The sequence below is a fragment of the Exserohilum turcica genome, assembly GCF_000359705.1.
Source record: "Exserohilum turcica Et28A unplaced genomic scaffold SETTUscaffold_11, whole genome shotgun sequence".
Taxonomy (NCBI): domain Eukaryota; kingdom Fungi; phylum Ascomycota; class Dothideomycetes; order Pleosporales; family Pleosporaceae; genus Exserohilum; species Exserohilum turcicum.
In genome coordinates, this window is record NW_007359926.1 from 160,332 (window position 1) to 178,488 (window position 18,157).

At 55.8% G+C, this 18,157-nt stretch overlaps 7 protein-coding genes across 7 annotated transcripts; 5 read left to right on the forward strand and 2 right to left on the reverse strand.

Moving 5' to 3' along the window:
* Positions 1–2,045: 2,045 nt before the first annotated feature.
* On the forward strand, positions 2,046–4,365 carry SETTUDRAFT_145500 (uncharacterized protein; the record flags this gene model as incomplete). The annotated part of the gene is made up of 3 exons (XM_008023782.1): positions 2,046–2,439; positions 2,489–3,717; positions 3,820–4,365. 3 exons carry the CDS (start codon positions 2,046–2,048, stop codon positions 4,363–4,365), a joined length of 2,169 nt encoding a protein of 722 aa, XP_008021973.1.
* A 1,514-nt stretch (positions 4,366–5,879) lies between these two features.
* SETTUDRAFT_158668 (uncharacterized protein) lies at positions 5,880–6,903 on the reverse strand (the record flags this gene model as incomplete). The annotated part of the gene is made up of 3 exons (XM_008023783.1): positions 5,880–6,077; positions 6,121–6,819; positions 6,874–6,903. The coding sequence occupies 3 exons, from the start codon at positions 6,901–6,903 to the stop codon at positions 5,880–5,882; spliced, it is 927 nt and encodes a 308-aa protein (XP_008021974.1).
* Positions 6,904–7,073: 170 nt separating this feature from the next.
* SETTUDRAFT_166997 (uncharacterized protein) lies at positions 7,074–7,759 on the forward strand. The gene is made up of 3 exons (XM_008023784.1): positions 7,074–7,136; positions 7,210–7,359; positions 7,415–7,759. Exons 2-3 carry the CDS (start codon positions 7,225–7,227, stop codon positions 7,577–7,579), a joined length of 300 nt encoding a protein of 99 aa, XP_008021975.1. The 5' UTR covers positions 7,074–7,136; positions 7,210–7,224; the 3' UTR covers positions 7,580–7,759.
* A 576-nt stretch (positions 7,760–8,335) lies between these two features.
* SETTUDRAFT_158670 (uncharacterized protein) lies at positions 8,336–10,215 on the forward strand (the record flags this gene model as incomplete). Its single annotated transcript, XM_008023785.1, has 3 exons — positions 8,336–8,533; positions 8,600–8,855; positions 8,915–10,215. 3 exons carry the CDS (start codon positions 8,336–8,338, stop codon positions 10,213–10,215), a joined length of 1,755 nt encoding a protein of 584 aa, XP_008021976.1.
* Positions 10,216–10,459: 244 nt separating this feature from the next.
* On the reverse strand, positions 10,460–11,218 carry SETTUDRAFT_36697 (uncharacterized protein; the record flags this gene model as incomplete). The annotated part of the gene is made up of 3 exons (XM_008023677.1): positions 10,460–10,800; positions 10,865–11,026; positions 11,134–11,218. The coding sequence occupies 3 exons, from the start codon at positions 11,216–11,218 to the stop codon at positions 10,460–10,462; spliced, it is 588 nt and encodes a 195-aa protein (XP_008021868.1).
* Positions 11,219–11,857: 639 nt separating this feature from the next.
* Positions 11,858–12,464, forward strand: SETTUDRAFT_25316 (uncharacterized protein; the record flags this gene model as incomplete). The annotated part of the gene is made up of 3 exons (XM_008023622.1): positions 11,858–11,864; positions 11,911–12,008; positions 12,060–12,464. 3 exons carry the CDS (start codon positions 11,858–11,860, stop codon positions 12,462–12,464), a joined length of 510 nt encoding a protein of 169 aa, XP_008021813.1.
* An 831-nt stretch (positions 12,465–13,295) lies between these two features.
* On the forward strand, positions 13,296–15,723 carry SETTUDRAFT_167000 (uncharacterized protein). The gene has a single exon (XM_008023786.1). It carries the CDS (start codon positions 13,308–13,310, stop codon positions 15,408–15,410), a length of 2,103 nt encoding a protein of 700 aa, XP_008021977.1. The 5' UTR covers positions 13,296–13,307; the 3' UTR covers positions 15,411–15,723.
* Positions 15,724–18,157: the final 2,434 nt, after the last annotated feature.

The window sequence follows — 18,157 nt, forward strand, 5'->3', positions numbered from 1 at the left end:
TTGCGAGAATAACAGTCGACCAGGCTAGTTGCCGGGAGGAGAGAGTCGCAATTAGTGGCTGTGGCGCCATTGGAGGAAACTGGCCGGTGACCGAGGGGCACTAATTTCTGGGGGGCACAATCTGTAATGCTGATGATGGGGATGCAGGCTGCACCTTGCAGCACATCGTCGCGCCTAGCCCGTCGCAGGCAGTATCCGAAGCATGCCTGTGGCAGCCCAGGATGCGTAGCGGATTGAGGCTGCTTGGTGCTTGGAGGCTCCAGACGGCCATGGTAAGCCCAGAGCTAGTAAGGGAGCGACCCGACCAGAGGCGGCGTGCCGGCGGAGAGGTCATACGATCTGGCCGGCGAGGCGGGCGCTGGTCGCGTAGAGAGGCGAGGGGCAGAGGCTGCTGGAGGCGGCGTGCACCTGTCGCGCCGTGGTGGTCGGCGGTGGCATCCCATCGACGGCTGTCACTTGTCACGCTGACTCGGCTCGACGCGACTGGACGGCCACTGGGAGGGCGGCGACGGCGTGCAGGGCGGCGGAGGCTGCAGGTCACCCGTCCATCGAGGGCTCTGTCCGGCCATGATGCGGTCGCAGAGGGAATCCGGTACTCGGCCAGCAGGGGGCTCTGCACGACACAGGCGCGCACTCGGTCGGGCGAATCACCACGGGCAGCGGCGAGGGCGGTCGCGATGGGGGTGGGACATGTTGCGCGTGGAGCGTGGAGCGGGTCGCAGGTGCGCCTGGACGTGTGTCAGGAGTGTTTCGTCCATGTCGCGCCGCGGCAAAAGACGTGGGGCGACATGGATGGCGCTGCTGACTCAGCGGCGCGCTGCCCGCCTGCCACTGCGACTGCGCGCCACAGGCGGCCGTGTGAAGCTCAACCCCAACCACAGCCGCCCCTTCGGGCTGCCCGCGCGCCCGAAGCAGCATAGAGGCGTCCGGATGCGATGAAACGGCCTGCTCGTCGCCCGTCGCCGTGTTGATACACGGCCAGGTTGCACAATTGTTCCCACACGGCCTCGCTCAGTCGACGCCCTACACCATCTCGGCCCAGCGCTGAAACTGCGCTGCTCGGCCTCTCGCCGTCGCCCGCCCACCCAGCTAGCCTGTGGACTGGCTGCAATGGACGGCACTGGACTGCACTGCACAGCTGGCCGAGGGGCAGCGCGGGCTGGCGGCGCGAGGCAGCGCTCCATGCATGCCTCCCTCCCTCCCTCCCTCCCTCCACCCATCCACCCATCCACCCATCCATCCATGTCGACATGGACATGGGGGCGCCCGCTGCCACGCCCACGCCCACTGCCCTCAGCCGAGCACGCAGCCTCTCCGATTGAGCCGGCAGGATCATGGCGACAATGACTGGTGCGACCGTTCCGAGTGCGTCTAATCGCCGTTTGGAATCCCAGCAGCCTTGCGCGCGGTCCTCTGCCCACTACACCCTCCCCCCCCCCGCCAGACGCTCTTTTGGGTGAACGCTTCTGCTGAGTTCGTTCCAGATCACCTGCAGCCAAGGCGCGTCGCGACACTGCTCTCAAACCTGAGCCGAAGCGGTTCCGTTGCGTCAATCGCACACATCGTTGCTCTTTGTTGTTCCTCTCGGATGTTGCAAGCCCGCCCGTGTACGCATCATATAGTCTAACAGCCCCTCCAACCATCGTTCCTTCTATTTGGCCCTTCACTCTTTAGGACCCTACCCCCATCTATCTTTGTATACATTTCCTTCTTTTGGAGCGGGCTCCATCCGCGCTGGCTGCGTTGGGAACGTTTGTTCTCGTACACTCATTTGAACGACTCGCCTCGACGCTTCGTCACCCATAGTCTCTCACCACTCCTCTCTCGACGCACTCCTTTAACTACCCACCCCCAACTTTCGCTACCAATGTAAGCCCTGCGCATCCGGCACTCGCCCCCGTACACCCTGCAATCAATCACTCACTCACTTACCGCTTTGCCTATCCAGCTTCCCTATCCCCGCCTATCACGCCAAGGTTGCTGTATATAGCCGACACAACTAGACATGGACTTCAATACAGTTCAACAGTGCGTTCTTTCCAACCATGCCGGCCTGCCGCCGCATTGCTGGGCACACTGACCGGCCATGCAGATACCGCCAACCGCCCGGTAGACAATACCCCATGGGCCACAACTCCCCTGTCCCAGGAACACAACCAATGTATTCTTACACTGGTCTTCCCACACAGGGACAGGCACAACCACAGCCTCAAGGCCTAATGCAAATGTCTCGACCCTCGCCACCACACAACACATGGGCCATGCCACAGGCTCACGCTCCCTACTATGCTGCCCCACGAGACAACCGAGAGGGCCTGGCACAAGCAGGTCTAAGCACATCGCAGCCGTCTGTCACAAGCAGCGACATGTACAGCAACAGCATGGCGGCTCCTACGTCGCTTGCAACCACCGACTTCTTCCCAGGCGTCATCGACACAAGTAAGGTTTCTGCTGAGAGCAACCATGGCTAAAGTGCTAACCATCACAGGTCCTTGGGGTCAGAAGGTGTGCGAAGAGCTCGAGTCGTTTCCATCATTGGACCCAGAAGTTGCCGACTTCAGCCATGGCATCATGGGCCATGACGAGAACACCCCCATCATTGATCTGCGCCAGTACAACGGCATGGTGCAGCAGGAACACGACAGCATGGCCAACATGAACCCCCACACGGCTCGGCGACTGTCAGAGTCATCCTTCTCCATGTCAAGTACCGGCGGTGTCCTTCCAGACTCGGCAGCTTACGAGGAGATGGGAACTTCCGAGCCTGTTTCATATGCGTCCGAGTATGACACGTGGGGTCGTCCGGAGCCTGGCACAAGTCATCTTCTTTCTCCACTGGCGTCGCCATGTCGACCTCAATATGACGGCGTTGTCCGAGGCGGCAGTCGCTCACGGGCCTCACCCACGCCGCACAACAATGTCCGGTCCTCGCCCTACACGCTCGACAATAGCAGTCGTTTCAAGAGGTGGTCTACTGGGCACGCGCCAACGTCAACACCTACCAACTCGCGCCCCGTGTCGCAAGTCCCGACTCACTACACACCTTACGGCCCGAGGCTAAACCCCCATCATTCCATGCCGGCCTATCCTCCCAGTGCATACAATTATGGAGTGGCGGCACAAAATGTCCTGTATTCGCAAACAACGTCTCCACACCCCAATAACCCGCAATTCTTCCCGACACAAGATCAATCACCCTATCATCTAGAGGTGCCTCGACCACTACCCTCGCAAGGCCTCTTCCGTCTGCTTCAGAGCAATGCCGACCGTCATGGCGGCTGTTCATCTCACTTTGCCGACCTCTCAGACCCACCGGATTTGTACTCTTCACTACATGAGGAAGCCTCAAACCCGCCAGAGTCTGATATGAACCCCTCGGATCCCGATCTAGTCCCACATGAGCAGGATCTTAGATTTGTCGGCGATTTGTACACGCCACGTTGGGTACGCGGCCATGGCAACAAACGCGAAGGCTGGTGCGGACTCTGCAAACCTGGACGATGGCTTGTCCTGAAGAACAGTGCATTTTGGTACGACAAGTCCTTTACACACGGAGTCAGCGCAGCTACCGGCGCAGCATTCCAGGGCCCACAGGACACTCGCCGCACAGAAGGCAATCTTGATGTCTGGGAGGGACTCTGTGGAAGCTGCGGTGAGTGGATAGCACTCGTAAGCAACAAGAAGAAGGGAACAACTTGGTTCCGGCATGCGTACAAGGTGAGTCCATGCTCGTTCATCTTCCTTGACCCACACTTTCCATCAATCCACTCGCACATGTCCGCTATACGCCAAGCTTGATGGTTCTAACAAGAAGCGCAGTGTCATACACACCCAAAAGTCAAGGATGGTCCTAAGCGCCGGCGCGAAACACAAGCTGGGCGCGTGCGTGCCGCTTCATCCGCTTCGACAGCGTCTTCGCCGTACCCAATGAAGCATGAGTCCCTGCCAGGCGACCTAACTTCGCATCGGCATTCCACTCCCACGCCGATACCCGGCAGCTCTTCTTTGCAGTCTTATGGAATGCCGAGCGGGTCATCCCGACCTTTGCCAACCTCTACGCCCACATCTACTCCACAGCCCTGCAATGCAACTCATGCAGGCAACACGGCATACCCTACGCCTTCGTCAGCAACGCCTACGATGCAGTCTCTTCGAACGCCTACCGGAAGTTCCTCACATGATCATTTAGAGCACACTCCCAGGCAAGAGCAAGTCGTCGGCATGTTCACAACCCCACTACAAAGCCTACCAAGTTTCCCCAGTCATCAGTACTCGCCCAGCCTCTCACACCAGGTGAGCGAGCCGGAACTTGTCGGTATACGAACAACGACGGTGGCCTTGAATTCAATAGCGAGTATGATATGAGGCCGTGGTACGTATGTCACTGGAATTGCACTTTTACGTTTCATCGCGCACAGTATTTCCCTTGCATCGCTTCACCCCTCCCGTTTCCAGCAGTAATGTCGTGTCTTTTTGGTAGCAAGCATTGTAGCGCATTTTCACCACGTCATTTCTGAGCGTACTTGTTTTATAGTGTTACTTCGGTTTAATCCGCCGAGTTGGAGAGCGGCAGTCACGAAGTCATGACTTCCAGCATTCAGTAGATCGGTTTTGGTTGGTTCTTTTCGACATGTACAGCTACGCTCTGTAGCACGTAGGTAGATTCCCCTAGTTTATCGTATAGACTTGCTTCTGTGAATCGCATGCGTTTAGTAATCGTTCGACCCCGCCTTCTATCGTTCTTTGTCAGCTATGCTTATTATTGTTCTTGTTTGCTGGAAGCTTGTACAGAAAGTTAATACCATCGGCATATAGTAGCACGCCCAGCTGACCGGCAATGAAAGCGGATAGACCCGAGCACTGTGTCAACGTCCCTTCCCCCCCCCCCTCGGCCCCCCTCAAACCCATTTTTTTTCTACCTGTCTGCCCTAGCCAGCCGGTTGAAAAGCATGACGCGACTCGGAAGAAGCGGTCTTACTTCAACCTTGGCGATGTCAAAACGCCTTCCCTCGCGTTACACAGCCTCACGTTTCGGGACGAGGGATCTGAGACCAGACACTAACAGACGACTGAAACGCGACGTGCGCGAGCACAGATATAATACCCGGTAGTTTGGCTGGGCAAAAAAGCGGGGGGGTTACGTGTAAGAGATGGATGATGGGCCAGTAGATGCGTCGTGCACGTGGGGTGGGATGATGCCTCGGTGACAATTTCTGGAGGGTTTGGAATAGGTGGGGGGCTGGAGCCTGCGTGGGGGGTGAGAAGGGGAGGGGGCAGTGTTCCTTTTTTTTCCTTCCTTCTCTTCCTTTCTTTCCCCTTCCTCTCTAGAGACAAGTCATGATACATGTACGTGGACAACGGACTTTGAGACGCGCTTACTCTACGTGTAACTTTGTAGATTGGGTGTACACGGGGAGCCTGGGCCGCTTGATTGAGCGGTTTTGCAAAATGTAGTCGCCCAGCCTGCTCGATCGCGCGTTCAGCTTCACCTACTCCCTCTGTGACAGCCTGTCCATAGCCAACCTACCGATCGTGAGGGGAGAGGGGAAAAAAAGAGGGAACCTGCGACAGGCTTTTGAAGCAAAGTGGCTGTTGTGGAATCAGCTAACAAGTAGCTTGTGTACGACGCCACCAAGACCATGTTTTGTCTGGTGTGAAGGTGGAGCCAAGGAATGGTTCGGGTAGCTCCCGCACATGATCGGCAGCCCGCCATGTGTATATCGTGTTTCTGTTAAGAAGGAACAGAGTTTGGAGATAAGGATACAAGAGCATTGTTCCGAGTCGAGGGCTTAGTGTCTGCATGCAAAAGGCAGCCGTCACTGTGCATGGATCACGTTTTGTTTTGTTTGCCAAAGAGGTACAATTTTAGAGTACTGCTTTCATGCTGAGCACCCGCAGCCTGGCTTGCCGAGGTGCTTGAATTCACGGTATGCCCCAGCGACTATGTTGTCGATTGGTTCGGGCAAAAGTCCCAGCTTGTCATTCGCGCTGTGCGTGCGGAAAGGCGCAGAGGCATCCAGATGCTCATCGTAAAATACACTGCGCTCGAGTAGGGCAATGCCGGAAATCGGGATATCCTCTTTGGATCCGCTTGCGGCCTTCCTCGATGCACTCTTCCACATGATAGTTTCCTACGGTGAAGTCTTTACCAGTTGCCTTTTCAACAGCCTTCACAACCTCGTTAGCTGATGTTACTGCGCCGGCGGCATAGATGTATTGATTCTTGATGCCTTCCCAGTGAGTCAGTACGCAGGCTACGACCTGGCCCACACGTGCTAGGCTGGATGCTGCAAACTGCTCTGTGCCGGTGCCGTGGACCGTGGCGCTATGCCACTGCAGATCCAAGCCCATGTCGCCACTGATGAGCTTGGTATCAAGTGTATAGCCTGTTGTAATCGCAGCCCATTCAAAGGATGGGTCTGCTTGTGATATCTTCTCAAGATAATGAATGACCCTGGCCCGTTCAGCATGCTTGGGGAGGCGGGTTTGCAGCAGCTTGTTTAGACTGTCATGACTGAACTCATCAGGGATAAAGCGCCGGACACCCACGGCTCTCAGGGCATCGACTACTCGGATCTGCAGCTCCGAGTCTCCACCCGCAACTGTGCTGAGGATGATGTCTTGGCCGGCGAATGCCGACTGCAGGGCAGCCCGTGTGAAGTCTGAAGTCACGTGCCGCACATGGGCTGTAGACACATGAGGCGGCAGATTGGTTGTACGAGAGGGGTATGTTAGCACGGAGAGATTGTAATTACAGGCGTCGAACGGTGGCTGGAGCGTGAGGAGGGCGTTGATTACAGCGCGGCAGACAGGCCCGTTCTACGAGCAAGTCAGCCTGTCGAGGTGAAGACGCAGCTGCGCAGTCTGTCTTACACCGACTATCAAGACGTTTGTAGTGGCCATGTCGGCGGCGCGCGCAGTGAGCAAGGAGGTCAAGTTTGGAGCGAGGGAAGGGAGCATGGCCTTGGCCGTGGGAAGCGATGTTGCCAAGCCCCGGCGCACGGACGCGGCATGTTCCGGGGCGGCAGCTGTGCGAGCTTTTGCGGACCAGCAGGAGCAACACCACCACCACGAAACCTCGCCCGCCCGCAACGCCATCATCGCTCATCTCGCCGGGGCCCCGAAGACTTGATCCAGTGCGTCAATTGCCCCTCGGCCAGCTCCAGGCGGCCCATTGGAACCCCGCAGCCGCGCGCTGACCCGCACCAGTCCAGATAGCCCATCATGAATGCCCGCTTCCTCCGCCCCTTCGCGAGGGCTGCTTTCCGCGCCCCGACGGCCGTCCGCCCTGCCGCCCTGGCCCGTCCTGCCCTCGCCGCGAGCCAGAACAAGAAGAGCGAAGTCAGCCCACAGCAGATGGTGAGACTGGCCCCCCCACGGCGCTGCATGCGGGATACTAATGCACCTATGCCAGACGGTCCTCAAGTCTGCCATGCCCCAGCTCATTCCCTTCTTCTTCGTCAACGAGACGACGGTGGCCTTTGTCCTCCTGCCATCGCTCATCTACATCTTCTCCAAGTACATCCTGCCCCAGCGCGTGCGCCTGTTCGCCGCCCGCCTCTTCATCAGCAAGTTGTAAGCCACCGAGGCTGAAACCAAGGGGCCGCGTGACGGACAGAGAGAGGGACAGAGAGAGAGAGAGTGTGTGTGTATGTGTGTCAAGGATGACTGTGTACCAATAGTGGGAATGTGCTCGTAGACAATTCAATGGCATTGCACGAAGAGAGACGGCACCCCTCTCTCGCGTACTCATACATGCATCGACTAGACCTTTTGAGCAGAGAAAGCATGCGTAACGAAATGCGGCTCTTGGGACAGCAGCAAAGCGCATGGCAAACGTGATTGTCGAGTGCGTGACGAGTCAGTCCATGGCGAGACGAGGCGTGTGCGTGAGGCAATATGCAAGAATGGCAGCCTCTAAGTAGGTGGTCCGAAGGGCGAGGCCATTTCCCAGGCTCGAGCAGCGCATAATGTGAAGCCATTGGGCGCATTGATGCCAGCAGAGGGTTGGCGTGGTATGTATTATCGATAACGACGGCACACCTTCTGTTTTGGGAAGCAGATCCTATGGATGGCATCACGTGACCGCTCCACGCCGTCATACCACATACTACATACATACCACCAGTGCCAGGGCCCCGGGGCCGCAATCGCCATCGCCTTCGCCTTTAGCCGGGGCTCGCCGTCTTACCTACATGTACATGCGTTTCTTGAGCCCCATAGCGAAGATGGCCCAACCTCTACCTACGCGCAGCATATGAGGCGCATGTCAAGCCGGCGTGGGTGAGCCTCGTGACAATGCCTCCGTGTGCACTCCAGCTTGGCGCCTGATAGTATGGCCGACAACCAAGCATACGAGCTCTCCGAAGCTCACGCTTCCCAAACCCCTGCCAGCGCCATGCCCACCGACAGACTCCAAGACGTGCACGCTGTCGATCAGAGGGTGCACACCAGAACGCTTTTGAAGCTCGACTGTCTGCTGCTCCCCTTTCTGGCCCTTTTGTTCCTGTTCAATGCCCTTGACAAGTCCAACGTACGCTCTGCGACCCCGTCATGGACAACAACAACAACAACAACAACACACGCTGACATGGGATAGATTGGAAATGCAGAGTCGGCGCACTTTACAGAAGACGTTGGCATCGGCAAGGACGCGCTCAACACCGCCGTAGCCCTCTTCTTTGCCTTCTTCGTCGGCCTACAGCCACTCGGTGCCGCCTTGGGAAGGAGATATGGCATGGTAGGCTGGGTGCCTACCTGTATGCTGCTGTGGGGAGTGTGTACCGCTCTTGACGCGTGGGTGCGGCACGCGTGGCAGCTGTACACGCTGCGCATCCTCATCGGCTGTCTCGAAGGTACGTGGGCGCATTTCCCGCTGCGCCCCGCGACCACGTCAAGCTAACGCTGCACATAGCCGGCTTCTATCCCGTCACCGTCACCTATCTGTCGCTCTTCTACACGCGCTTCGAGTTCGGGCGACGGCTATCCTTTTTCTATGGCCAGGCAGCCGTGGGCGGCGCCCTCGGAGGTCTGATTAGCTACCTCGTATTCTCGCACTTCCAAGCCGACCGCCCAGACACAAAAACAGCGTGGAGGCCATGGCAGGTGCTTTTCCTCTTGGAAGGCTGCATCACGGTTGCCGTCGCTTTTGCCGGCTACTTTTGGCTACCGCATAACGCAGAGACGGCCTGGTTCCTTGCACCCAAGGAGCGCCAGTACGCCTCTACGCGCGTTGTTCAGGACAGAGACAGGCAAAACACGCCAGACGAAACTCAGAAAGATGACCAGAATCCCGAGGGCGCGTACGACGACGAATCCCGCGGCCTCTTGCAGCCATCGACGCGCCCGAGTGTGGCGGGTGTCACAGCATCACAGCTTATCGACGACCGTGGGCTTACGCCTCAAGATGTATTATCTGCCGTCTTCAACACTAAAATCTGGCACATCCTAATATGCAACATTCTCTCCGCCGTGCCCGTCTATGCCTTTTCTGTTTTCCTTCCTCTTGTCCTAGCACCCCTGACAAAAGACGCAAATCCCGCACTGGTCAATCTGCTCACTACGCCGCCTCATCTTTGCGGAGCCATCACCCTGTACGTGTTTGCTACCTACAGTGACAAGCATCGTATACGGCTCAAGCCCATCCTCATCGGCCTTTTCATCATGGTTGTCGGACTGGTCATTGTGGTCCTGTTACCCGCGTCGTGGGCAATACCTCGCTATCTTGCGCTCAACGTTCTTCTTTCGGGTACTTATGTAGCGTCTCCGCTCACTGTAGCCTGGATATCTGGCAACACACCTTCACCCGGCAAGCGCGCCCTGCTTCTTGGTATCAATGGGTGGGGAAACCTGGCGGGCGTCATATCAGCTGCCCTCTTTAAACCAAAGTACGCTGAAGATGGCTACATTATACCGTTCTGGTGGACGCTGCTGTGTGTGATATGCTCCGTCATAGGATACCTGCTGTTCTTCCGACGATTGAAAATGGAAAATGAGATGCGCGCCAAGATGCTGCTGAATTGGAGCGAAGATGACATTGAAGCAGAGAGGCTCGAAGGCAAAGGGCCACTGCCGCCGCAGTACCCGTGGCTCAAAAGAGCTATCACTGCAACAAAATGGGCCAGCCAACTAGATTGGCTGACTGCTTGGCTCGAGGAAGCTGCAGGATCTGGCAGACAGGGAGATGATAGAATTACCTTTGTGTATGGTTTATGAGACGCATAGAAATGGCTCTTATCCTAGGCTTCTCCTCTGTCTGCCCGGTACTGTTTGGGTTGTTTGATGATATCCATGGATATTTTTATGACTGTTTTTTACAAGGCAGGACGCAAACCTGCAATTTGCTCTTTTCGTCCAACAACTGGCATGGACTGAGATTCCACCACAGTGGTGGGACCATGAGAGACGGCTAGAAACAGCATATCCAGACCTGCTCTAGCATTTATCGCCTGCTCATTCTTTACATCCTATTTGCTCCGCCCCGGATCGCCGCACCCCCAAATCTCACAACCTCTCTCTTGCTTGCGGCTGCAAGCACAGTACACACGGCGCCAACTCCCACCAATAATGTCCTTGCCATATTGAGTGTGGCCCACCAGTCCATCAGCTCATGTACCGTTTCACCCTCTGCAGCATTGGCCTCGATACCTTGGTCTTCCAACGACGCAGACGCAAGCTCGTCTTTCTTAGCCATGAGCTTAGCATTCGTGGGAGCAATCACCAGCAGCGTAAAAGGTACAATGCTGGGAAGGAGGATGGTAGATGCAAGGTTGAGGCGAAAAGCCATGGAGCCCGTGTCTTCTGTTGAAACGAGTAAGCTGATGGGTGGTTTCCACGAGTCGGACATGTTACGCAAGCGACGTACGGTGATAAGCAACGTATCCTGTTGCTAGAGCAGAGAGAATTGCGAGGGGTCGAGCAATAGCTCCACCCCGGGTGAAGACGCTGTGCCATTGCTTTACCGCAAGGGGAGCAGGCGCCTCCATTGCTGCGGGTATACCGACTACGGAGAGACATGTATTACTTCCTACATCGAGAGTCAGCAGTTACTCTTAATCTTCTTTCTTCACAAAATACACGATTGCCAGAGTCATGCCTTGTTTGGGTTTTTCAGATGGCTCGGCGGCAACTCACCAAGTAAAAACACACTAGTAGTAATTCCCACTGCCTGCGCAATGACCATGCCCGTCGGCGTTTTGTGTGTGAGTAGATTATCCATGTTACAAGATTGAAGCTTGATTGATGAGATCTTTCTAGCCAGAGGGCGTTGGCAGTATTTGTACTTGCTGTGCTTTTGGATCTGGCGATAGGCGAGTCGTAGTGGTTGGCCTAAGGAACGCCTAAGTACGTCAATCCACTAGTATTTCCCCCCGTGGACTCCGGTCGCGTCTAGCTCGATGCCCGCGCGTTCCGATGCAGCCCACGGTGCAATGCGACAGAGTTACCACGGGCGACGACTTGTAATTCACAGTCTTTTATCTTGGGCTTTGACATGCAGAGAACCACATGTATCACGGGTCCCTGATTCATGTCCTTGGAAGCCTCGAAGCGTTGCAGAGTTGCCGTCCAAACAGGTCGAGACGAGCCGCTTATTCGTATGAAACCATTGGAGCATCAACATGTCCTAGAGTTGCCTCCGTCTGACAGATGTCGGACTTTGCCCCGTCTTATTTGCTTTGTCTGGCTTATTTCCAGATAGCTGAGCTAGACATTGCGGCTTCCATCCCTTATTTTGATCTGTCCTGAAGTACATAGAGCCACCAACCCTCGAGAATTAGGTATTCAGATCACCACGCCCACGCACCAGCTTCCAATAGAATCATATTGCGCAATCGAGACAGTTTCACAAGATTTGATCATGTTGTGTAAGGCCCCTATTCGCACAGCAACGCACTGCGCTGACCAGAACAGCCACCACGGCGACGCTTCACCATGTCACTCACCTCCCGGGCTCGATAAGCTTTGAGCAAGCCGTGGAGCAGCTTCACAACCACGTTATGCTTATCCAGGTATGCAGAAGTCGTAATAATAAGTATGCCACGTACTAATAGAAGCGACAGCTCGATCCAGAATATAACACGCATGAAGACCTACCGTCAGACCCCTCTGCGCCAAAGGAGAAGCGATACAAGATAACGGATCATATGAATGCCCTTCCAGCAGGGCTGTGGGGGACAACGGTGACGTTTGAAGCACACATGACGGATCTAGACGATGGAGTGCTCTGGGTTATCAAGGCGCCCATGGGCCTGACGCAGAGGACTACGTGGAGGTGCTTGAAGACTGAGGGCCTAAGCGAAGAGGACAAGGCCACGGGCATGAAAGACGGCGAGTGGAGCTTAGTTGAAGACGTGGAGATTCAAGCAAATCGTTTGCTGGTGGGTACTGTCAAGGGCAAGTGTGAAGAGAACTGGAAGGGCACGCATAGCAGGTTCCTGACGTACTTGAGGGAGAGCGCGGCGTAGGCGGGGAAAAGGGGTGGATTGAGGACTGCGGCCCACGTAAGTAGTCTCTCTTTCGCTCTCTTGCTGTCTCTCTCTCTCTCTCTCTCTCCGGCTCTTGTCAAAATACTTTGTTTCATCAAATCGCCACCCATGCAGTGTATGTCGAGCTAGACACATGTGCCCGCATCCCAAGAATAGAAGGTCCCTGCATAACGCGCCACCAGCTGCAGGGTGGAGGAGTGATCTGAGGTTAGCGCACTCAGCACCGCGGGCGTCAGATGGGGATTGGAGGGTGCAGAGACAACGACCATCTAGGTGCAGCAGAGAGTGGCATGACCACGAGAGACTTGCAGGCAGTCGTCTGCTCACGCGACGTGCAGCTGGTGGGCTTGCTGGTCAAACGACCAGAATGCGTCCCGTCGGAGGTGCGCTGGTGACATGTGGATGGGCCCGGGCCCCGCACGTGGCATCCGCCAATCGGGCGCGTGGATGGCGGGCAGCGATAAGCCGGATAAGACATGGACGCCGCAAGTGCAGGTGCAGGAGCAAGCAGCCTGCAAGCCCAAGTAAAGCAGCGGCAGAAGCGTCGGCCAGCGGGCATCGCATAATATGGGCCATCTTTCCCCGCCTTCCTGCTAATAGTAGTAGCAGCAGTGGTAGCAGGATTATTAGTGGCGGTGGCAGCAGCAGCAGCAGCCAGGCCTCAGCGGTGGCGGGTCCCTTTCCACTTGTGCTTCCAGATGCCAACCCCCCACACCCCCCCAAGCCTGCATCCCGCCGTCCGCTCGCCCATCAAAAACCGCGCAATCCCCCCCTTGCCCTTGCCCCTCTGGCCAGCGTCTGCTTGCATCTCAACGCTCCGCCATGGATCCAGTCTCGATTGACGCCGTCGTCGTCGACCACAACAATGGCATCCAGCCCATGCCCACGCCCAGCCCGCCGCCCGCCGACCCCATGGCCACGGAACAGCCCAAGCTGAAGGGAACACAGCGCCTCCTCAAGGGCCTCCAGCGCATGGGCTCTTCTCCCAGCCTGGCCACGCTGGGCAGGCATCGCTCACACAGTCTGAGGGGTGGAGGCAAGGCTTCAATGTCCTGTGTCTCGCTGGCATCGCCGGGCTCGCCCTATGGCACCTCGTTTGCCAGTTCATATTCATCCGAACTCTCCAACGGCTACTCGACAGCCCCGACCTCAGTCGCCAACAGCCCCCCCGGCACGCCCTTCTGGGACGAGAGAGCGCGCCTGCGCATGAAGACTCCCGACGCCCCATCGTCCGTCCCTCTCCCCTCCTCGCGAAGACCCTTTACCAGAGATGGCCGAGAGGCCGAGAGCGACTACTTTTCGCGCCCCGTCCGCAAGGCCCCCAGAAGGGCCAACTTCAACTTTTGGGAACAAGTGCCTCCCGAGGTCCGCATACAGATTCTCCGATATCTCGAGCCCAAGGAAGTCGTGCGCTGTTCCCGCGTCTCCAAATCGTGGCATGACATGTGCTTTGACGGCCAGCTGTGGAGCGACCTCGATACGACCAAGTACTATCGCGACATTTCGGCCAACGCTCTGGTCAATATCATCACGTCGGCTGGTCCTTTCGTTAAGGACCTGAACTTGCGAGGCTGTGTCCAGCTGAGGGAACACTGGGGCAAGGACGGCTTCATCGAGTCTTGCCAGAACCTGGAGAACTTTTCGCTCCAAGGTTGTCGCATCGACCGAGCGTCGATTCACTGCTTCTTGCTTCAGAACAGCCGCCTCGTACACGTCAATCTGTCTGGTCTTGCGGGCGCGACTAACGCAGCCATGAAGATTCTTGCTGGGCACTGTCCCAGGGTCGAAGTCCTCAACATCTCGTGGTGCAACAACATTGACAACCGAGGGCTCAAGAAGGTAGTTGAGGGATGCCCGAAGCTGCGAGACATTCGGGCTGGCGAAGTAAGAGGCTGGGACGACGTCGATCTCATGGTCGAGCTGTTCAAGCGGAACACGCTCGAGAGGCTTGACTTGAAGAACTGCGATAGCCTTAGCGACGAGGCACTGGCTGCTCTGATTGAAGGTGTGGATGAAGAAGTTGACCTTCTTACTGACCGGCCTATCGTACCACCCAGGAAGCTCAAGCACCTGAACCTCACCCGCTGTCGCAGCATTACTGATGCGGGTCTCAAGACGTTGGTCCACAACGTGCCGTTCCTCGAGGGTCTCCAGGTCTCCAAGTGCGGAGGTTTGACCGACGATGCCCTGAAAAGCTTACTGCCCACCGTTCCAGTCCTTACCCACCTGGACATTGAGGAGATTGACGCGCTGACCAACGAGCTTTTGAAAACGCTTTCCGAGTGCCCATGTGCTCCGCATTTGAGGCATCTTTGCATATCATACTGCGAGAACTTGGGTGATGCTGGCATGCTCCCTGTTCTAAAAGCCTGTCCTCGCCTTGCCTCCTTGGAGATGGATAACACGCGCATCTCTGACCTTGTCCTGGCCGAAGCTGCCTCTGGATTGCGCAACCGTAACAAGAGTGCCCTTGGACTGGCCCACTCGGAGCGGCCTGAAGTGGGTCTTCGCATCGAGGCCTATGACTGCGCAAACGTTACTTGGACTGGTGTCCGTGAGGTTCTATCACGAAATGCAGAGATTACCCGCCCCTCCTCTCGGTCTGCTTCCAAAGCACCGACATATCCGCGCGAGATCATCAAGCTCAAGTGCTTCCACAACTGGCAACCCACCGTCGAGGAACACACCAAGCGCGTCTTGCGGGGTGACTTTGCCGCAGCTGCGCGTCTGGAACGCAAATGGGCTGACTGGATGATGCTCAACGAAGAGGCCGGTGTTGGTGGGGCTGGAGCCAGGCGGCGCCGGAGGAGAGCACGAGAGGCGCAGCTCATGCACGCCGATGAAGAAGAAGGCGGCGCAGGCGTGACGGGTATTGGCCGTCGTCGGCGTGCGCGAAGTGGCCCTGGTGGCTGCATTGTCATGTGATGTTCATCGTGTTCAGATTGATTTTCCGGGGCACATTCTCTTGATATTGGATTTCATGTCACAGCCGATTGAGCGCGGGGTGGAGATAGTGCTTGTGCGCATGCGGCTGTTGATACTTTGCCTGAGGAGTTTGGATCTATTTCTTATCAGCGATCACAAGACGCATTGGTTGGAGTTGAAATATTATAGACTTGGGGCCAGGCAGCGAGGAAGACGCTTGTCTGAGCTGTTGTTGAAATGATTGCGCGTGTGGTTACTGGGAACATGCACTGTTGGACTTGAAATTCCTTGGCAAGCTTTCCAGTCTACGTTGATGAGCAATGGTCTGCTTTGATGACTCAAATGCTATGTGAATATCTACTAGTAGTACCTGCCCTGGTACAGTACTCACGTGATACTGTGTTCCACTAGTAAGCTGCGCACCCCAGTAAGCTGCGCACCCCACCAAATCCTCACAACTCTATCTGCGCCAACGACCATGACTTAACAACCACGGCCTAAGGTGATATCTCATGAAGGTAGACTAAGTCTCGCGATGGTCTCCTATTAGAATAAACTATGCTAATTAATCTAAGCCCTCGCGAGAGCGTATGACGTACTAGAATCTACTCTCTAGACGCGTCTCCGTGGTGTCCACCCGCGATCAGAGATAGTCTCTGTCAACTGAAAGCTATCAACTACTAAAGAGCAGTCTCTTGTGCAGTGGATCCTAGACCTTGATTGACGAGGCTTTCTACCCTATATAATTAATGTACGACGCATGGCAGACGCTCTACTCGCAGCCCGCGGCCAAGATCCACCTCCTCCACCTGTAGGCAAGAACTGGGTGTCGCGCTTTGTCAACAGCCAGTCTGAGCTTCAGACTAAGTGGAACAGGAAGGTCTATAGCCAGCGCGCTCTCTGTGAGGATCCTGTTGCAATCTCAGCGTGGTTCAACCTAGTAGAGGAGACGCGCCAGGCCTATGGGATACTAGACACAGACACGTACAACTTTGATGAGACTGGCTTTATGATAGGCGTCGCAGCGACGTCCAAGGTGGTCACTAGCTCTGACACTGTAGGTCGGGCAGCCACAGTACAACTAGGGAACAGAGACTGGGTTACGACAATCGAGTGTATCAACGCGTCTGGCTGGTGTCTTCTACCGTTCGTGATCCTGTCTGGTAAGCAGCACCAGGCTAGCTGGTACTACCACATCCCTATAGACTGGGTGCTCGCTGTATCAGACAACGGCTGGACGACAGATGAGCTCGGCGTAGAGTGGGTAAAGCACTTTAATAGATATACAGCGCCTCGTACGCATGGAGTCTACTGGCTTCTTATCCTAGATGGCTATAGCAGCCACGCCACGCCTGAGTTCGACCAGTACTGCACAGAGAACAAGATCATCACTCTCTGTATGCCAGCCCATACCTCCCACCTGCTCTAGCCACTTAATGTGGGCTGCTTTTCCCCGCTCAAGCGAGCGTACGGTCACGAGATCTAGGAGCTAGCTCGCTAAGGCGTCTACTATATTGACAAGATAGACTTCCTTACCGCCTATACACGGATCCGGCCAGCAGTACTTACGCAGCAGAACATCTAGGCAGGCTTCTAGGCGACAGGGCTTATCCCTCCCTGTCTAGAACGCGTCCTATCGTCGCTCACTGTCGTCCGTACGCCGTCTCCACTAGGGACAATAGCAGACAACAACGTTGCATGGACCGCAGAGACACCGCGTACGATAGTGCAGCTTAAAAAGCAGGCTTAACACGTAAAGGACCTCCTTCACCGCTAGTTGCAGAGCCTAACAAGCCAAGCTATACGCTAGCTTGTTAAAGGTTGTCAGCTTGCGATGAACTCAGCGACTATACTCGCAGAGGAGAATAGGAAGCTTTGTACAGCTAGTCAGCGCCAGCGACGTAGGAGAGACCAGCGACGTCAATATATAGCTCGTGGAGGAGCGCTACAGGCCTAGCAAGGCCAGCAGCTCGCTATAGAGGCAGAAAGGGTGGTCGCGGAGGTAGAACAAGCTTAGGCTACTTAGGGACGTTAGCGCGCACTACTAACGTGTACGAAGTGCCATATCTAAGGACACACTAGGACTTAATGTAGATAGTAATAGACTAGCTATGTACAAGATTGTATTCTATTATCTTATGTTGTTGTAGAGCTATCGCGTAGAGAGTCGCGTCAAGTTAGGTGGGGTGCGCAGCTTACTGGGGTGCGCAGCTTACTAGTGGAACACAGTAACGTGTTCCACCAGTCATCCGGCCACACCAGTCATCCGGCCACCCCACCAAACTTGACCTAACCCTCTACACAACAACAGCTATGACGCGACAACAACGCTCTCTATCGCCTCAAAGGCAAGGTAGACTTTGTCTTGCATCTCAATCAATTCAAAGACATCAAATTAAGAGTCAACGTAAAGCTGCTCAGCTATTTAATGTTCCTCGTTCAACGCTTTATGACCGCCTTCAAGGTAGACAACCTCAAGCTACTGCTAACGCTAGAAAAAGAAAGCTACTACCTATTGAAGAGCAGTCTCTCGTACAATGGATCCTAGACCTTGACCGGCGCGGTTTTCCGCCCCATATTATCGATGTGCGACGAATGGCAGACGCTCTACTCGCTGCGCGCGGCCAAGATCCACCTCCACCACCTGTTGGCAAGAACTGGGTGTCGCGCTTTGTCCAGAGCCAGCCAGAGCTCCAGACAAAGTGGACTAGGAGATTTAATAGTCAGCGCGCTGACTATGAGGATCC